Genomic DNA, 19,045 nt, shown 5'->3' on the forward strand with positions numbered 1-19,045 from the left:
TTTTTTTTTTTCAATAAAAAAATTATATAAAAAAAATAAAAATAAAATAAAATAAAATAAAATGTTGGCTACAATGCCAAAATAAGCAATTCAACACAATGTATTTTAAAGCAGATCACATTAACAAGTGGCTGTTTTTAAACATGTGCACTAAACTTAATGTCCTCGACCCCAAACCTCTCAATACATGGTAATCAGAAGACGTGAATTCTCACTTGCACCATGGAAGTTCAGACATCCCCATGGCCTACACACATGGCTATGGCATGGGAGGCACACGAGCTTTCAGAGCTATCATAGTACAATCATGGCTGTGAGGCTGGATGCCTCCCATCTACAGCAGCATCGTCATACCTCCCGAGTTCAGGTACCGCTTTCCAATGTGCACGACAGGGTACTTGTCTGCCAGCCGCTTATCTGGCCACAGAATCCCATCGGCTGCGAAGACAATTTTGTGATTTGTCTTTTGAAACTTTTTCAGGACTTCTTCAGGCCCACCAGCAAATATAACATCAAAGCTGTTAAAAAAAAAAAAAAAAAAAAAAAGCTTTAGAATGCATGGTTCAGAATTTTAAACACACAAGGAAGAAAAAATCCCAAAAAAGAGAATTTAGAATCCACACAGGATTAACTTAGCTGATTAGAGAACAAGTCAGACACCCTCCTCACACCTCACATCATAAACCACATTAGATTTTGGTTTTACTCTATATTGACAAATGAAATACAAATATGTGATATTTTTCATATAGATAATAATTTATCTCCAAAATAAAAATTGTAAGTCAGTGTGCAAGTGTTAAGATTCATATAAATTGTAGGCACAGGCATAAACACTTATAAAAGTTTCCATCTTAAGAGTCAAATATTTCAGTGACATGTATACCAATCCACCATTATCTCTGAAAACTGGTTTAGATAAATATCTCACACTGGCATCAGCATAGACTATGTAATATGGACTCTTCATCAGATAATTCATCTTTTTAAAGCTCCATAAATTTGAATCAAGGTTAAAATTAATGAAATAATTTAAGGTCTAATGTTTTCCCAGTTTTTTCCCCCTGGACTTTATTTGTTCCAAGCTAATTCACTGAATCACAACCCAACAGAAAATTAACTGCGAAAACCATTATGAGAAACGTAAACTCTCCGAAGAAAGTCCCAGCTTATTACAACGTCAAATTTGTCTGTATTTGTTTTTACACCAGTGTACCTGAAATCCAAATGCCTGCAGGACACTAAGATAATCTTATTCTAGGCAGCCAAAGCGAAGGGCAAGCTCATACACTTGGATCTGCAAAGGACTCCTTAGTAGCTAACACTGCAGATGCACTATTAGAACCCGTTAGGAAGACACAGCTACTCTATCTGTGCGCTCCAGCTGTATTCACTGGATATGCACATGTAAGACTTAGTAATTTCTAGTTCAAATTGTTGCTTATCTCTATGACATATTTTTAAAGCCAAAAAAATATTTGAGGTAACTTTTAACAAAAATACTGTAAGTTTCTGTTCTCCACTAGGCTCTTGGCAGACACAATATCTGTCCCTTTAATAATGGCACCGTTCACGTAAGTTGAACACAAGCAATCTCTAGTCGAAAGTAGTGCGAAGGAAGACATGCCACATGACTCGCTCTGTCTAGCAGTGTGACGGAACTAGGACATCACCGGCAGGTCCTGTCCTTTATAAAGGACACTGTCAGCACTGCTCTGCTCTTTCCTCTGCACAGGGTGCTTACTAGTTAAAGCACGTACTTTACAATATAGACCAGCGAACTCAAAGATGAGTAAAAACTGCACAACTAAATTCTGTAATTCTGTTAAACAAAATTAATATCTACTAATTTATTTTGAGACGAGTCTCACAATATATCCCAGAATGACCCAAGCTTGAAATCCTCCTAGCTCCACCCCAAGGGCTGAAATTACTCATACAATCCACGATTCTTGACATCTCCCTTTTTAATAAAAACATTGCTAAAAGCAATGTTGACATCAGCTAATTTCTTACCTGTGATCTAGAAAATTGAAATTTTATCAGTTACTTTTATTTCTACTATGAATTATTGCATGCCAAAATTAAGTTTCTGCTAATGAAAATCCAGATGGGCAGACTGACACAGAAAAATTACAGACACATGGTACATAGTAGAATAAGTTTTTGTCTTTTCACAATCAATAGGCAAGATGTTGTTAGCAGTACTAAGAGCATAGTCAAAGGTCTATCACACCACGTGGTTGAAGTCTGAGCCAAGCTTTGCTGTCAGCTAGCAGAGCACCAAGCCTGTTGCTGAACCGTGTTTTATTCCTTAGTCATAAGTCAGGGTAAGAGACTAGAAATGGTGCGGATAACAGCTACTAGCACACCGTACTGTATAAGCAAACAAGACAGCTGCTGGTTAGTAACTGGAGGAGGAACTGCTTAGAAAAGTCAGAGCAAGAGTGAGTGAGTGTGTGTGTGTGTTTGTGTGTGTGTGTGTGTGTGTGTGTGTGTGTGTGTGAGAGAGAGAGAGAGAGAGAGAGAGAGAGAGAGAGAGAGAGAGAGAGCTTAAAATAAGCTTTAAAGATATGTGATTGTTTTGTTTTGTTTTTTTGAGACAGGGATTCTATGTGTTGCTTTGGAGTCTGTCCTGGAACTAGCTCTTGTAGACCAGACTGGCCTCAAACTCAGAGATTTGCCTGCCTCTGCCTCTCTGGGGCTGGGATTCATCAGTCCTACCTTTAACATACTTGTTTTATTCCAAAGCACTAGTTGTTGTTGTTGTTGTTTTGATGGTGGTGGTGGTGGTGGTGGTGGTGGTGGTGGTGGTGGTGGTGGTGGTGTGTGTTAGAGAGAAAAAATAAGATGACGCCAAAATTCAAACTCTGAGTCAGGTATACAGTGAGCCTCAGGAGGCCAAGACAGTTTCTGAAAACAGTAAAGAAATGTAGCTTGTTAGGTCAAAGAACCATGATTTCTAATCTAACCTCAGAAAGTGTGAAAGTAGCACCATATACTCAGTGAGGCTGGAAGTTTAACTCCAGGTTCACCACTGCCCTCCAGTGAGGAAAGTCTGGGTTTCATCCCCACTACTGCCCCCCAAAAGTTACCATTTGGGAAGCAAATGTTTTTCATCTCTGAAACTCTAGTGAAGAACTGTATCTCAGACTATTAATGAGGTCAATGGCTTATACAAGAAGTATGAGGTTTAATTTGATAAGTTAGAACTCTATAAACATTACTTTTAAAATATAATTCTTTAAAGGTCCATGAAAAAATTATTTTCATACAAGTAAGAATATTAATTTGGCTAAAAATGTAAAATACTTCTTTTTTCCGAGAAAGGGTCTTATGTAGTCGAGGCAAGCCAAGAACACACTAGGAAGCCCAGGCTGGCCCTGAACTCATGATCCCTCTGCCTTCACCTCCCAAGAACTGGCAGTACCGGCAAGTGCCACCACACACAGCTAAAAAGGTAAGGATGGGGAATCATTCCCCATTTCATTCTAGCAGGTGTCTGTTTAAATTCCTCAGAAAATGTCTTTGTGCCTGTTTAAAACTTCTCAAAGAAAGTTTTTCTACTTAAAATTATTTGAACCACAAAAATGTAAAAAAAAAATGTATTTTTTGCAAAAAATCGAATGCACACAGGTCATAAAATAATTCTCACAGGAACTCAGTCCATTTAAATATGAGAATAAAATAAAACTTTCCACATTTAAGCGTGGTAAATAGCCCCAAGTCCTGCAAAACCCATAAGACTGAACCCAGGCATGTCACAGTTCTATCTCCAACAAGTCGTTGAGACTTTTATGAGTGTTTGTGCTTCTGTATTATTTTTGTGGTACCTTCAACCACAGTTACCCAGACTGGATGAAATTCCGTCAGCCATCTAGAACTCGCCTCTTTTCATGGCAGCTTTCATCAAAATCGTTTTGCCTTGTCTTACTGATTCCATCTTACCTCTACTCTCCAGGTCCTCTCCCTGAAGACAGTGATCCAGATTGATTTACAGACCCCACAGGCTACCCATGCACCTTCACTGAGATCTGCCATCCCTGTCATATACACTCCTTATTCAAATAGTCTAACACTCTCTTGAAGTCACCAAACCCCAGAGTCAATTGCTATGGCCTAAAATACAAGTCACCAAATATTTACAGTGGCCTGCAGAAGACAATTTGGACTCTGAAGGCCATATAGACTCTATCAAAAAATTAATATGTGCCAGGCTGGTACAAAAGCAGTCACAAATGAGCTAAGAAAGTGTAGGTCCCTGAGTTACAGAACAATGATTGGCCACACAATACCCACTCATGGATACCTGTCTTTTAAAATAAAATCCACATGGATCAGGCTCACACAAATAATCTCCAGGTACTACCCTATTCGGAACTTAATCTCAGTTCTTGCATGTAGATTCAAGTGTGTCTTCATAATGAGCATCTACTTAACATGTATTTTCTACCTAAAATACATGTTTTGCTTTCAAGGCCCATTTCCAACGTCAGCTCTTCCAGATACCAACATGGCAGGAAAATATCATTTATTTCCAGTTATCTCTCACTATCCTTTCCTTCTCCTTACCCATCCAAACATCCATTTTATTCTATTTATTCATCAAGAAAGCCTCCCTTATACCAGTCTTCATCTTCTCCTTTATAAGCTGAACTCAGGACTTTATCATCTATACAGGCCTGTAGGCGCTTGAAGATAAACAACTAGGTGACTCAACCAATAAATGGATTACATCGTATCTAAACAGGATATAAAGGCTATAGGGTAGCCTAGAAGAAAAGCCACAGAAGTCTCCTGTAACTTATACCATTCCTCCCTAACCCAATATTTTACTGATCATCACATGCATAGAATTAAACAGAAATTACAGTCATTGGGACCAGTAACTCTAACATTGGGACCACTAACTCTAACATTGGGACCACTAACTCTAAGTTATCGGCTGAAATAAAAACTAACAAAATGAAACAGATGCAGGCCCACACCTGAAAACTATGTCTTAGGTCTCCACCCTCAGACACATCTTGGTATTTCCAGAGACAGACCCCAATGCAACACTATGAAGCCTTCAGTACCTGCAGCACACAAAGATAAAGACACACACACACAGCCACAGCTATCATATATAGCAAACATCTGCAATCACATGCTGACAAAGCCTCTGGAGATCATGTACTTCTGTGTGTCCATGACTATACTCACTAAAACCAGTGAGTATCCAAAAGAACACACAGACAGTGTGAAAACCAAAAACACACCCATTTCCTATTTAACTTTATTTTTTTTAGCACATTTGCACCAATGAACTGACCACAGTTAACTAAGTTTAAAGAGACAGCTAACAATTTCAGCCTTTCTCAGAAAAAATAAAGAGTTAGACTTAGTACAGAAACAAGGATCCACAGTGGTGTGTTTCGATTCCTTCTTACTAAGAAAATGAAACCTGACCATCACTAATAACAAGCCCTTCATGTCTGCACAAGCTGTCACTACTGCCAGGGAGGAGGCGTCATCAACTAAACCTTTTTTTTTTTTTATGTAAAACTACAGGTATTGCTTTTAAAGCTTTGCTCTCAGGAATATCAAGCCAGTCCACTGACACATGGCTGACCCTGACTGTACCTAGAGGCACCGGGCCTTCCTTACTCTTGTCTTTTCTACCAAGTTGAGTCTTCAATACAATGGAACTGAACCACACTGACCTGCCCCAGGACACCGGTGTCTCATAACGCCCCCCTTCTCTCTGTCAGGAACAGATGCTCCCATACTGCCAACTTTCCAAGACTAAATCTTACAAGTACGGAAGAAAGGAGGCTGGAAAGAGAAGCATAGGGAAAACCAGGTTCCTCAAATTCAGGGGCTCAGGAACCTAAAAATCAGATTACTTTCAATGAGGTTGCTTATTTGCAGATTATCTACTGCAAATCGAAATCCAAATTTGCTTATGGTCAGGTTCAAGCTTGGTGATGTGAGTACAAGAAATAATGTATTCAGCATTTAATCTAGATATTCTATAATGTGTATATATGTATATACACACATACACACACACACACCCACATGACAATACTAGATGATGTAGAAAACTTCACAGTGCACAAGCCATAATATGCCTTCCATATCACAATTCATCTTGCAATAAAAGGTACAAACAAGAAAGCAAAGCTCCTGCTTGGAAGACCTCAAATTCTAAGCATGGAAGTTTTAAGTGTGGCACTGGAGTGTCATTATTTCTACTTCTATGTCAAAGCTTATGCCATCCTCACATGTTTTGCTAAAGAACCACCACCATTATTTTTATCTGTAAATAATGTGTACTGAAAAAAAAAAGACTTAAGATGACTTTCCTATACCTATGAGGTAAACACAACAGGATTTAAAATGAATGATCAGTACCAACACTGTAACAATAGGAAGACACAAAGAGGTTATGTAAATGGCGCAACTTGGTGTTTTTAAGATACATAAGAAGTTTAGGAAAAAGTATACGTATTTCAAACTAATTAGAAGAATATGGCACTATTCAAATGGTATTTGGGGGCTGTGGGATGGCTCAATGGCAAAATGCATGCTTAGGATGTGTATTCCTTTGGATTTCAGCGCAAGTTCAAAAGTAAATAAATGCAAAGAAATTAATGCCTGAAAGGGTCTTTGTTCTTGACAGCACAGGGTCTCTTATCTATCTTGTATTTGTAACTTTACAAGATACTTCGGTTCATAGTTAAACAGCATCCATTTGGTTGTCTCCCTCAGTTGTGTACTTAAGTATGATCTCTATCACACTCTTAACTCAAGATTAAAATGAATTTCACAAAAACGTTAAACTACGCCTTTCTTTCTCATTAGTTCTTATTAGAATTCATCGCCTTTAATATAAGATTGGCCCAGCTTGTTATTTGTTCATGCATAATAAATTTATTTTTCATAGAAAAAAGTTCCTGTTAATGAAAAAATTGAGCATAAAACAATCTTGCCTTTTAAGTTGGAGCTTAAAAACAGAGGTTGCTTATTAGAGAAACCAGTTATAACTGAGAAAAATATACTTATTACAATAATGATTCTTTGTCAGTAAAATAATTCAACATTTAAACTTCAGTTACAAATTCCATCTTTCAAAGTAGTACAATACTGATTGCAAAATGCATAGGATACATAGGATAATTCTCTTACCATTCAGTAAACAAGATAACCATATCCTCCTGACTGGCATACTGCGCCATGGCTTCTTTCATTAATCTCACCTTCTGGCCCCCTCCAATACTATTAATCCCATCGCCACCTCTCCACTCTTGCCCTTGACCAAGAACCTATGAATGAAATAAAAAAAATTCATCCTGAGGAAAATGCCAATGGTTACAATAGCATAAAAATGTCAAAAGAAACATGGATAGTAACCAACTATTTATTTATAATAAAAGCACAATGCTAGAGAAAAGAAAACTAACACATAAGCAGGTCATAATTCTTCAATACCACCCACTTCAAAAGCTGACTCTAACCCATAGAAGTGGAATCTGAAAGTATTTCTCATTTTCTCTTATTCTTGTTTTTCAAACTTAAATGAAGAACCTTCTAGCAAGTCCCAATATTGAAAGATAAATCATACCTTCACAGTATAATTGAAATACTTGGCTGAATTCATAAATCGGTGGAATCCATCATTTTCTTTTGTTGCTACAGTTATCACTAGTAGTTTATCTACAAAAAATAAAAAACAAAGATTCAACAAGAAGTTAAATGCTATCACCACTCCATGCTATACTATAGTGATTACAAACTTCATCATTTCATGGGGATGCTTTTGATTAGTTAATTTAGATAAAACTAAACAAGGAATTACTGAAATAAAGGCATTTCGGGTGAGTTATCCAATGAGGAAGCCATGTAGTAAGAAATTATTTTAACAGCAAATAAAGTTCTTTAGTGGCTCAGCGAAAACGGCTTCTGAAGTGAGATTTCAAACGCAAGAGAAAAGCTTTCATAAAATGCCTATTTTACTCGTAAGGGTTAAACCTTTGTGGCTCTCACTTCATCAGCCAGCTTAACCTGTAAACCATGCCAGATCTGAGGCATATTACATGACCTCCTAGTGAGCTCTATCTACTCACCAGCGGCAATCATTGGCCTAACTGCAAGTCTAATTTTTAGCCTCTAAAATAAACGCAACAAATTGAAAGCAGATTTCAGAAAAAGTCTTACTTCTCCTTCTACTCATAAAATCTTGTACTAGAAATCTTAAAAGTCATTACATTTGTATCCTTTATGTGTTGCTTAGTTTATTAAACAGTAATTGGAACAAAAATTAGCAATGCTAACAATGTCATTAGTAAATATGCACCTTTTAGTGGCTTTTTATAGTGGTTTTTCCTTTCGTTCAGTCTAGTATCTCTTCTTAATAGAGGCAGGCAGACTAAGGATTTATTGACAAATATCTATAAAAGCTATTGTAGACAGATGGACAATATTTATCATGCAAAAGGATGTTGGAAAATTCATAAAAGACTCATCCTTTCCAGCAAGAACTAAAGAGTGGGAGCATTTCTGTTTCCAGAATTACGAGCAGTCATGGACTAAAACAGCCAAACTAACATCTCAACATTATAAGCACCAAGTTGTCCCTCTTAGTTCTCTGTTGCATAGAGATACAAGAAAACTGAAAAGGTCCTGCATGACCTCTAAACCATACACAATCTTTAGTCATAGGATTTATGAAACACAGGAATCAGTTAATAAACTAAGGTAATTCTGCATCTCAAGTTTTAAAAATAACTTACTATAGAAAATCAGTATAATGTAGGTAAAATAAACTCATTATTCAAAACAAAAGGAAAAACATTTTCATTAAGACAAGTAATGCATTTTTAGATTTCTGTTAAAAAAGAAGTGTATCTTACAAAATTTTTGGTTTAATAAATAAATGTTACAAATAAAAATAAAGTCATCTAGTAATTAATGGCGTGAGGATCTGAGTACGGCAGCTTGGATGAGAATGGCCACCACAGGCTCATGTGTATTTGAGTGCTTTGTCACCAGGCAGGGAACAGTTGGGGAAAGATTCGGATCTATAGCCTTGATGGAGAAGGTGTTACTGAGGTGGGCTTTGAAGTTTCAAAAGCCCCTTCCAAGTCCAACATCTGCCTTTGTCTCTCTGTCTCTGTCAGTCTGTCTGCTCCCCCCGCCCCAGCCCCATCATCTCTCCCTGGTACCTGAATACCAGGTTGTAAAGCTCTCAGCTGCTGCTCCAGCTCCATGCCTTTCTGCTTCCCACCATGATGATCACGGACTATCTAAAACTGTGAGTGAGTCCCTAATTAAATGCTTTCTTTTGAAGATTTGCCTTCACCATGATTCTTCCCAGCAACAGAACAGTAACTAAGATACTGAATAAAGGTATCCTAAAGATATTTTTGTACTATTTTTAGAGAACAAAATTTTCCAGGGTTGGAGAGATGGGTAAGTGTGACCTCCTGAGCTGGCTCTCTAGAATCCAAGGAAGGCTGAGTGCAGCAGCAGTACAAGGGTCTGTAATGCCAGCATACTCTACAGGGGGGACACAAGGCCCAGACAAGAGAATCTGCAGAAGCTCTCGGCCAGCAGGCCATATGCAGTGGCATCCAGTCTTTGTGTTAAAGATCTATTTTATTTGCTTTCTGTGTATGGGCGCTCTATCTGCATGTGTGTATATACCACAGGTGTGCCTGCTACCTACCAAGGACAGAGAAGAAGATTTAGGATCCCCTAAAACTGGAGTTACAGATAGTTGAAACCTGCTGTGTGGATGCTGGAAATAGACAAGTTCTCTGTAAGAGCAGCCAGTGCTCTTAACTACTGAGCCATCTTTCTAGCCCAAGACCCAGATTTAAAAAAGTAGAAGGGTGAGGAAGAACACCCCAAGGTTTCCCTCTGACTTCCACACTGGAACTCTGTGATATGACTGCTTTGACATGAACACAGGCATTAACAATATATTCATACATATAAACACATAAACTAAATAAATATGAGTAAGTTTCACTTTTAATATTTAAAACATGGCTTCGCTGATTAATAATTTGGCAGGTCACCATTCGCAGTTCATGCTACAACAGAGCACCAGATCTTAGGAAGACGAAGAGAATACTTTATAAGGGCCTCTTTTTCTGTAATGATTTTAAACCATTTTTCTACATAAATCAAAAACTACTACAAGTTCGGAGATTTGACTGAATAGATCGTTACATTTACCATTACTAGCATAAATTAATAACAAGAATTTTATCATCTTAATAGGACTCATAATTCAATGTGACCATTAGGAAGATAAAAATGACAGCGAGCTCAATAAAAAATTCACAAGTGACACTATCATTCATATGACAAATAAAGACCCTTATTGCTCCTGTGCTGTTGCTAATAGCCAATGCACAATGACCACAACTGCTGTAAAGGCAGGTGTGTTCTACTCTCACCCACAGAGAGCTGCCTTCTCACCTGCATTTCAGCATCACTAGTAAGAGAAATGAACCTAAGTAATTAATATTAGAGAAAGGCAAACAAAGTGCTGGTGTGAACCACTCAAAAACTTTCAACACCCAGTTCAAGAACTCAACATAAAGCTGGGCAGCGCTGGCGCACGCCTTTAGTTCCAGCACTCGGGAAGCAGAGGCAGGCGGATCTCTGTGAGTTCGAGGCCAGCCTGGTCTACAATGTGAGTTCCAGGATAGCCAGGGCTGTTACACCAGTTGCACAGAGAAACCCGGTCTCAAAAAAAAATCAACCAACCAAACAAACAAACAAAAAGAACTCAGTATAAGGGCAAGAGAGACGACTCGGCAATCAAGAGAGCACATACGGTTTTCGTACTCCCCTGCTCTCTTCCAACAATCTCCAGAAACTGCACTTACAAATTTATTAGAACAGAAAACTTATGTTCAAATTCTTTCCAACTAGATGGTATTCCAAAAGTCAAGATGTCCTCAACCATTAACTAGACCACCAGGTTTTCTACAGCACTAAGTAGTCAGTGGATTAATAAACATTTTAAATTTATTATCAATTGATACATAAAATTGCACATATAATGGAGCACAAAAAATTTTCAAACATGTATATATTCCATGTACAAACATTTTGACTAAGTGGATTCAGGGACAAATAATTTTATATATCACATGCATATGTGTACATAATCATTTTTTACAAACACAGCATTATCTGGCATTCACAGGTATGGAGAATAGATTTAAATAGGCTAATTGACTTCACTAGTGTCACCAAACAAGCTATTTGCAGAGCAAGTAGGAGAACGTCGGAGTCAATCTGTACAGTCCGCCTGTTCCCACTCTTTCAGGTGGTCTCATCTGGAAAAGGCTCAAAGATCAGAAAGCAAACTTTGGAATGTTGTCTGTGCAGAGAAGGAATGCAAGCCTGGGCTGTCCCTCTTGAGAAAGGACTGCTTGGAGGGCTGGTCCTCGGTGGTGTTTGGAAAGTGGGAGCCCAGGCACTGTCTACAATATTTACAAGGGGAAAACCCTATTCTGAAGCACTGCTCACTGTACCTAAGTTGCCCATGTTGTGATTTTTGTTGACCATCTGGTTGTTTTGCTAGGTTTTATAATTATGGTAAGAAGCTTGAGAATGTCAGTCACAGGCTGTGCTACTCAGGTTACCAACATCTCACACATGCTGGCTGCTAGGAACCCTGTCTTGTCTGACTTCACCAGGAAAGACTTGAGGCCCTCCATGTGGCTCTCCAGAGATCTCCAAGAGCTGCATTTGCTTAGTAACAGCCCGATAGACTCGGAAGTGCGAGGATAACCAGTGCTGAATCCTCAGTCTTCTGGTGCATCCCTGAGAGCTAGGTGTAGCGGGGGCCTGATACCCTCAAGAATGCCAACTGGTTAGTTATATGATTGTCCATCATTTCAAGACTCAGAATTCAGAGAAGACCGCAAATAGATGCCAGGCCCAGAAGTCATGCAGAAGGCAAGCATGCCCTAGTCACCCACACTCACTGCCTCCCAGAGCAGTTACTATCTCAGGGACAGAATAACCAAGTCACTTCTTATAAACAAAAGAAAAAAGAGGTAGTCTAAAGAGAAAGTAAGGATCCTGCAGCTACCAGTTTAATAGTAATTTTGGGATACAAGTTACAAAACAAAACAAAAAAAATAAGGTTTTTGGTGGGGCTGGAGACATGACCCAGTGGTTAAGATAACTGCTGATAATGCCCTTTTCTGGCCCCAGTGAGCACTTGCACACATGGCATACACCCACAGAAAAACATACATAGAAAAAAATAAATCTTAAAACCTCTTTTCCTAGGTCTTACAGTAGCATTTCGTTGCTAAGTACTGAGCCACACAAACAATCTAACAAACTGAAGGCACTGCAGTGTAGGTGGCTAGGGAGGTACTTTTATTTTTTGAAACTGTGAAACTTTTCAGGATAAAAGGGCCTCAAGAGCAATTCCTAACATAAGTTCAAAAGGACAATGGGAGACAAGAGCATGTCTGCGCTTCCACTCAGCTGCAAGATGGAAAGATAAAGAGTGTACGGGGAGGGAAATGGGAGGCGGCGGTGGGGAAGAGATAGAAATCTTTAATAAATAAATAAATAAATAGGAAAAAAAACAAAGTAAAAAAAAAAAGAGTGTACGGAGAGAAGGGAGAGTAGTCGGAATAGGTGGCGCCTGTCACCCATCTCTTTCTCAACAACCTTCTAAGTATAGGTGTGGGAAGTGCTCAAACGAACCAGGAGAAGCTCGCTGCCACAGCAGTGTGCACACTGTGGATGATGGGGTGGACGTCACTAGCCATTTGCAAGAAAGCAAATGATAATCTATCCTAGCAGAAGGCAGTAAGTTCTTTCTGCCAGATCAACTCTTCTGGGACGAGTAGAGGCAGCTGGCAGAAGTTTCAAGCAGTGACAGACATCACTGAAGCCATTATAAGGGTACTTCCCCAAACATTCCAAACCATAACATGTTTCTATAGACCTATTTCAAGCTAAACGGAACACATACCAGAATTCAGAACATAAACAGTACATGTATTGGATATACTGTTTCCCTTACAAACCGTTTCTTATGGTAATATATGCAGCCTTTTGTTTTATATTTATTATTATAGGTAGCCATATAGTGACTGGAAGACAAAGTAACTTGCACAAACCTGTGGAAGCTTAAAGACATTTTCAAGCATGCAAGTAGGTCACTTATATTGCAATTAAAATCAAAATTAACATACTTATAGTAAAAATGATTGCAAGATTAAATCTATAAAACTCTACCCTAACATGAGATGGAATTTTCAATATAAAATATTATTGGCCATGTACTTTATAGCAATGATAACAACCACTAATCACAGAAATTAAAATGAGAAAACCTGGCCATCACACAGTGACAAGTTTAGGTAAATTTATGCCCTTGTTGCAACAATATTCACATGCTTAAGAAAAAGATTCATAAAACATAAGTCATATAACTTATTCAATCTGTACAAGATACACTTCATTCCGAATTACTTTGTAAGAGTATCTCACCAACATCTGATACTCTAGGCTCACGCTTCTGCTTCTCTTCAATTACTCAGACTTGAATGTTAAAAGAGCCCAACCTCAATTTGATAAACAATGAGAAGAAAAATGAAGGGGATCCACTCCCCCACATCCACAGTAATTCCTTCCCAGAAACATTGAAATAAAAAATTACGCAAGGATTGGATGATAGCCAAAAACTATATACAGAGATCCAAAAAATTCCTTCTGAAGTTTATAATGTGAAAACAAAATCCAGGCACCAAAGAATGATCGTACTAAAGGGGGCTGCAATTCAAGCAAGTAAAGCCTGAGTTAAATTTTTAAAATGAACAAAAACACAACACAATACCTGATGAACTTGAACGTAGACTCAAAAAATTCATGCCAAAGCAAGCAAAGAAAACAGCCATGTTAGCAAGGCAGGTAATATCTGTCAGCTCCACCCCAGGGGTGAAAATCACAAGAGACAGATAAGCTACATAGAGGAGTGGAGTGTGTGAAGTCTGACCAGAGCAGAAGAGATCTGGAAGTCATTGTATACAGTAATAGCTGAGGGACTGAGAAGTTCTGCTTGGGTAAGAGGGGAAAAAAGAATCAACCACTGTTTGTGGTAACTCATTTCCTTTAAGTGGGAGGGCAAGTTTTTTCTGTATAACTTTAGAGAGCTGGCTGTGATGGGAGAGGAGTCATTAACTGAGGAAGATGTGTCAATACCACAAACAATAAAATGTATCCAAAATAAATGAGCTACATAAGAAAACTAATGTGTGTCCTAAATTACAATGCAATTTTCCAGAATATGACAGCATATTCTATATCTCCAAATATCTCAAAATGTGAGCACTAAATGTAATTCTAATATCAATGAATTAAAGAGCTGCCACCCACCTACCCCCATAGGAGTATAGATTATCCAATTCCAAGGCTTCAGAGGCATCAACAGTCTCCAAAATAGAAAGATGAACCAGCCCATCTGCAGACCAAATGCTTCATCAGAGACTTCCTAAAATCTGGAAGTGGATTATGTAGCTTGTTGAAACACATTTGACCTGTTACTGTTTATTCTGTATGTTATACAGGCACTAAAAATATTCCCTATGCTCATACAAAAGGGGAACTATTTAGGGACTAAAACAAAATAAAACAAACAAAATCCATAAATAAAGATAACATATACTCCCAGCAGCTCACACACTGTAAGAGCTGCCCTGCAACAGAGGCCATAGTCAGCTGTGCTGGACCTCAGAGACCATGCTCTAGGAGAATGTTCCAATTAAAGAAGACCCAGAAACATGGCTGCTGAAATCTGATGAAAACAAAAATCCTAAACTTCACTTATCATCTTCAGTGACAATGGAATAGCTGTTTTCCATCCTGCATTTCAGTGCGAACACTACAGAATTATGTTTAAAGGGTTGACCTATCAGACAGGGAATGTTATTCCTTGGCTCTGAGACTGCTTATTTAGCATGTTGATGGCCTGCTAAAACACTCATGCACAAAAGTTCTTTTAAAAATACTGGAGGCATATACGACCGGTACGCTAAAATAACCAGACCAGCTCAAAACAACAGATATAATTTAATAACTGAAAAATGGGGAAACTCACACGACTGGAGTAAAAGTTCCGATGTCCAAACGGGTCAGGCTAACACCGCGCGCGCAGAGAGCGAAAGCACCTGGATCACCAGGTTTTCTTCCCTGGGGACCAGGTCGCCATGCCTCAATTCAATCAAAATACTTAACATATCACACACACACACATACACACACACACACACACACACACACACACACACACGACTGGTATTTCCTTCTTTATAATTTATCTTTTAGATTGAATGATGAAATCATTCAGGTGTCAAAGAGATACAAAGATACATAGCATACGTAGCCTGTCTCCAAGACAAATACTTAACTGATGCACAGCTCCCAGAAGACACTTTGTAATATATATGTAACTTGTCACTAAGAAGCAATCACAATACTTGAGCCCACTTAACCTTATCCAGAAGAGAACACCACCCTTAGTCTATTTGCTTTTCAATTTTAAGTACTTCTACAAAGTTTGTCCTTCTTTTACTTTTTTCCCATTAGTCCCCAGTCCTGTCATGCTCTATCTTGAAGCTGGAACCTAAGGTACTCACTCATCCATCACAGGAAGCCATGTGAGCCACATTTAGCCTTAGCATGGCTTACCAGTCTCAAACTCTGCCCACAGCAAACCCCACAGGAAGTGAGGCAGCTAACCATCTATTATCCAAAATGTGCTGAAAAGAAGACAGCCCAAACCACAGATGTCAACACTGACAGATTTTCATCTCCTTCGCTGTCCTTTGTCCTGTGGGACATCTCCCTGTTTCTCATATATTCAGAGAAATGACCATGTTACTCTTTCTTGGGACATTGCAGTTCTGGGCCCCCATTCCCACTTTTGTTTTTCTACTCCAAGGGACCAATGAATCCTGATAATTCAGTGCTAGTAATAATAATTTACCAACTAGTTCCTTAATGTCGGGTAAGGCCAGTCTGTTCCATCTGTTGACAATGTCTTTGTCAACTGGTTTATCAACATGTGTCAGAACTACCCAAGGCCTACACAGATGCTGGGTCACAATGCTCTTCAATTAATGTGTACAAGGAACTGCAGAGAACCAAATTTCTGTGCACCAGGAGATACTGATGAGGCTGAATGGGAATCACATTATACAACTACTGACCTAAGTATGCCAGCAAATAATGCACAATGAGATGCAACAAGACAGAGGAGGAGAAGCAATTGAAGAATGTTCAAGATTATTCTACAGAAGAAAAAAAAAAACACTGTAGGCAGTTCCTGAAAAGGGGGTAAGATTTAGATAATAAGAGAGGCAAGAGAATTCCATCTTCTGCTTTCAAAAAGAAAAGAAATGGTTAAATGTATTGCTGAGAGAAACGGCATCTCGAGGCCAAAGTGAAAAAGGCCACGCAGAGCTCTGCGAAGTACCAGGCTCTGTGTTGGGGGTGGGGAGAGTGCATTTCTGAAAGGTTTGCAAGTGAGGAATACACATTGTGAAGATGCCAGAATTTCACCAGCTGCTTCAGTGTGTGTTGCATTCCACCATGTGGCAGACAGGGTCCTAAAAGCATGGTATTCCCAAGTGAGTAAAAGAGAAAACAATCAACCTCTGCTGTCAGGGGTCAAACAAAAGCAGAGCGCTCCAGCTTTCTGCGCTAAAGGACAATGGGAGGAAACAGGGAATGACGGCAACAGCAGCAGTTCTGAGTCATACACCTGGCACACTGAGGCGGAGGTCTGATGCTGGCGCAGTGAACCATGCAGGTAACTGGGGAAGCTTTCTAGTAAGAGGAACAATGGATACAAAGTATGGCATGCTGTCTAGTTTGAAGAAGGACAAGAAAGGCATACATATGGCCAGAAACCATCATGAAAGAGAAGACGTGACACATGCAAAACTCAGACCTGCTCCTGAATTGCACAGGGACTCACAGGCCACTGCAGATTTTAACCTTGACATGGGAAGCTATCAGAATTTTGGGGAAAGGGATAACATAACAGATGCCAAGATCAGTATCTGCTAATAGCAATACTAACAATGTCTACTTACCATTCATCAAACCCAACTACTAATGCTCTCTAGTTTACATCAAATACACTGCTCTAAATAAGATGTATTTGAACTGACTGAATCCCAGATTTGGGTCCCGACAATCTGGTTCTGGAGACCATGCAATTAGTGCTATGCAAGAGAGCTTTCTCATCATCTGACTAAAGTTTAACAGGATTGCTTGGCTTCGCTGAAAGAAGCAAGAATAAATTCAGGCGCTGCTGGCTAGGAGAGGGTCTACAGGAACACTCAAGACTAGAGATCATGATGGAACCAACGAGTAGCAGTGAAGGATGTGAAAAGCAACCAATCTGGTGTGTTTTGAACTAACTGGTATTTCACACTGAGTTTGTGGGGAAGGGAGGGAAGAAGGAATTCCAAATTATTTAAGATGACTTGACCGGAACACAAGTCTCCTGCATGGGTAAAATGGTAAGCGTTTAAATGAAAAGTTATCTACCTTGACTGCAGCGGTCTGATTAATAATCACCAAAGGTAATAGGTATTTGAACAAGTTTAATAACAAAACCAGACTCACGAAACCAAGGTTCCAGCGGAGTAGCCGGCAGAGACAGGAGAGAGAAGAGAAGGGGCGCGCAGCCTCTGCCCGCCCAATATATCAGTAAACATACGCCCGAGGGCAGCCCGCCCCCAAGGGGAGGGCTTATCCCTACACTTGACAATGTAGATCCTCAAAGAACCTAAATGTTACTTTCTCCCTCTGGAAGGGAACATTGCCAGAATAGCTTCTCTTGCACTGATATTTGCTGTTCCCAGGAAAATCATGAAAGAAACTAAGAAGAAACCTAAATGTGTTAATGTGGGGTTTTACTACCCTGTATGAACGGTGGTGACTGAGCTCATCCCAGCACCAAAAGCTTTCTGCCCTTCACATTAGTTCTAATTTCAGCAGACTTGGGCAGTTGGTATGCAGGGACTTATTCCTCATTTTAAACTAATCTGTAGACTAAACAAGTCATTGGTGTACATTCCCACGTAAGTGCACCCTTGCTGAAACAATTTTTACAAGGTTTGGAATACATACATTGAAACGCGCCTGGGAAAGAATATCCTGTTGGCAAAAACCACTGATGAGGATCCTCACAATGAAACGCTCATCCAGCTAGCCCTCCTCTCCCTGGTCCCCCCATTCTTGCCCTGTTTACTGTGCAGTCATATTCAATTAGTTTCTTGCTACAAAATAATAGAAATAAGTGGCAGGCCACGTAGCTGTTTAAACACTGGGATTACTCCAGAAGAGCACAGCAAGGCATTAATCAGTCACAAAGATAACACACATTTAAAGCAGATGTTTGTAAAATAGCTCTTTGACCGCAATCCAACCCCTGTGTATAAATCCACACAAGGCACTGGTGTGTAAATCCCAGAGGCACTGGTCAGCCTATCTGAGCAGTCAGCAATTCTTGTAGGGCACTTGTGGAGCAGGAGATGGGGTCATCTCACTCTTGATGAGAGCTTAACCAGTATCCTATGCGACCAGTTTCTGACCAGCATCCTCAGAATGGCAAGCGCTCCAGACATCTCTTACAATGCAGGGTTCCTCTGCCCAGTGTTTCAAAGCTTCATGCTATTACTCATCCATGTCTGACTTCTACAGCCAAGAAGCAGCATTAGCCGTGGGTATTTCCTCGGAATCACTGACCTCTCCCAGTGAGCCCCGAATGCTCTTAATTCCAAGATTTCTTAAAGAAGAAACTCACATGTGTCTGGTGCTCGGGAAGGAAGTCAAATCCCCTGGGACTGGAAGTTACAGATGGCTGTGGTCCGCCATGGGGGCACCATAAATCACACCAGGAATCCTCTGTAAGAGTCATTTCTATTCTCCTAGCTGCTGAGCTATCTCTCCAGTCCCTCAGAATTATAAATTAAAAATGATCAAGAAAATGTTTATA

The 19,045-nt window shown here is 39.5% G+C and overlaps 1 protein-coding gene across 2 annotated transcripts in view; it reads right to left on the reverse strand.

Annotated features, from left to right (window-relative positions):
* Positions 1-19,045, reverse strand: part of Plod2 (procollagen-lysine,2-oxoglutarate 5-dioxygenase 2) — a 65,195-nt gene that overhangs the window by 29,455 nt on the left and 16,695 nt on the right. For both annotated transcript variants that reach the window (XM_050157246.1, XM_050157247.1), the window contains exons 2-4: positions 7,610-7,701; positions 7,174-7,310; positions 355-518 (exon numbers count right to left, since the gene is read on the reverse strand). In XM_050157246.1, the coding sequence (XP_050013203.1) occupies positions 355-518; positions 7,174-7,310; positions 7,610-7,701 (393 nt within the window). The remainder of the gene's footprint in view (positions 1-354; positions 519-7,173; positions 7,311-7,609; positions 7,702-19,045) is intronic.

The sequence above is a fragment of the Alexandromys fortis genome, unplaced genomic scaffold (genome assembly GCF_014885135.2).
Source record: "Alexandromys fortis isolate MF-2015 unplaced genomic scaffold, M_Fortis_MF-2015_v1.1 scaffold_85, whole genome shotgun sequence".
NCBI lineage: Eukaryota > Metazoa > Chordata > Mammalia > Rodentia > Cricetidae > Alexandromys > Alexandromys fortis.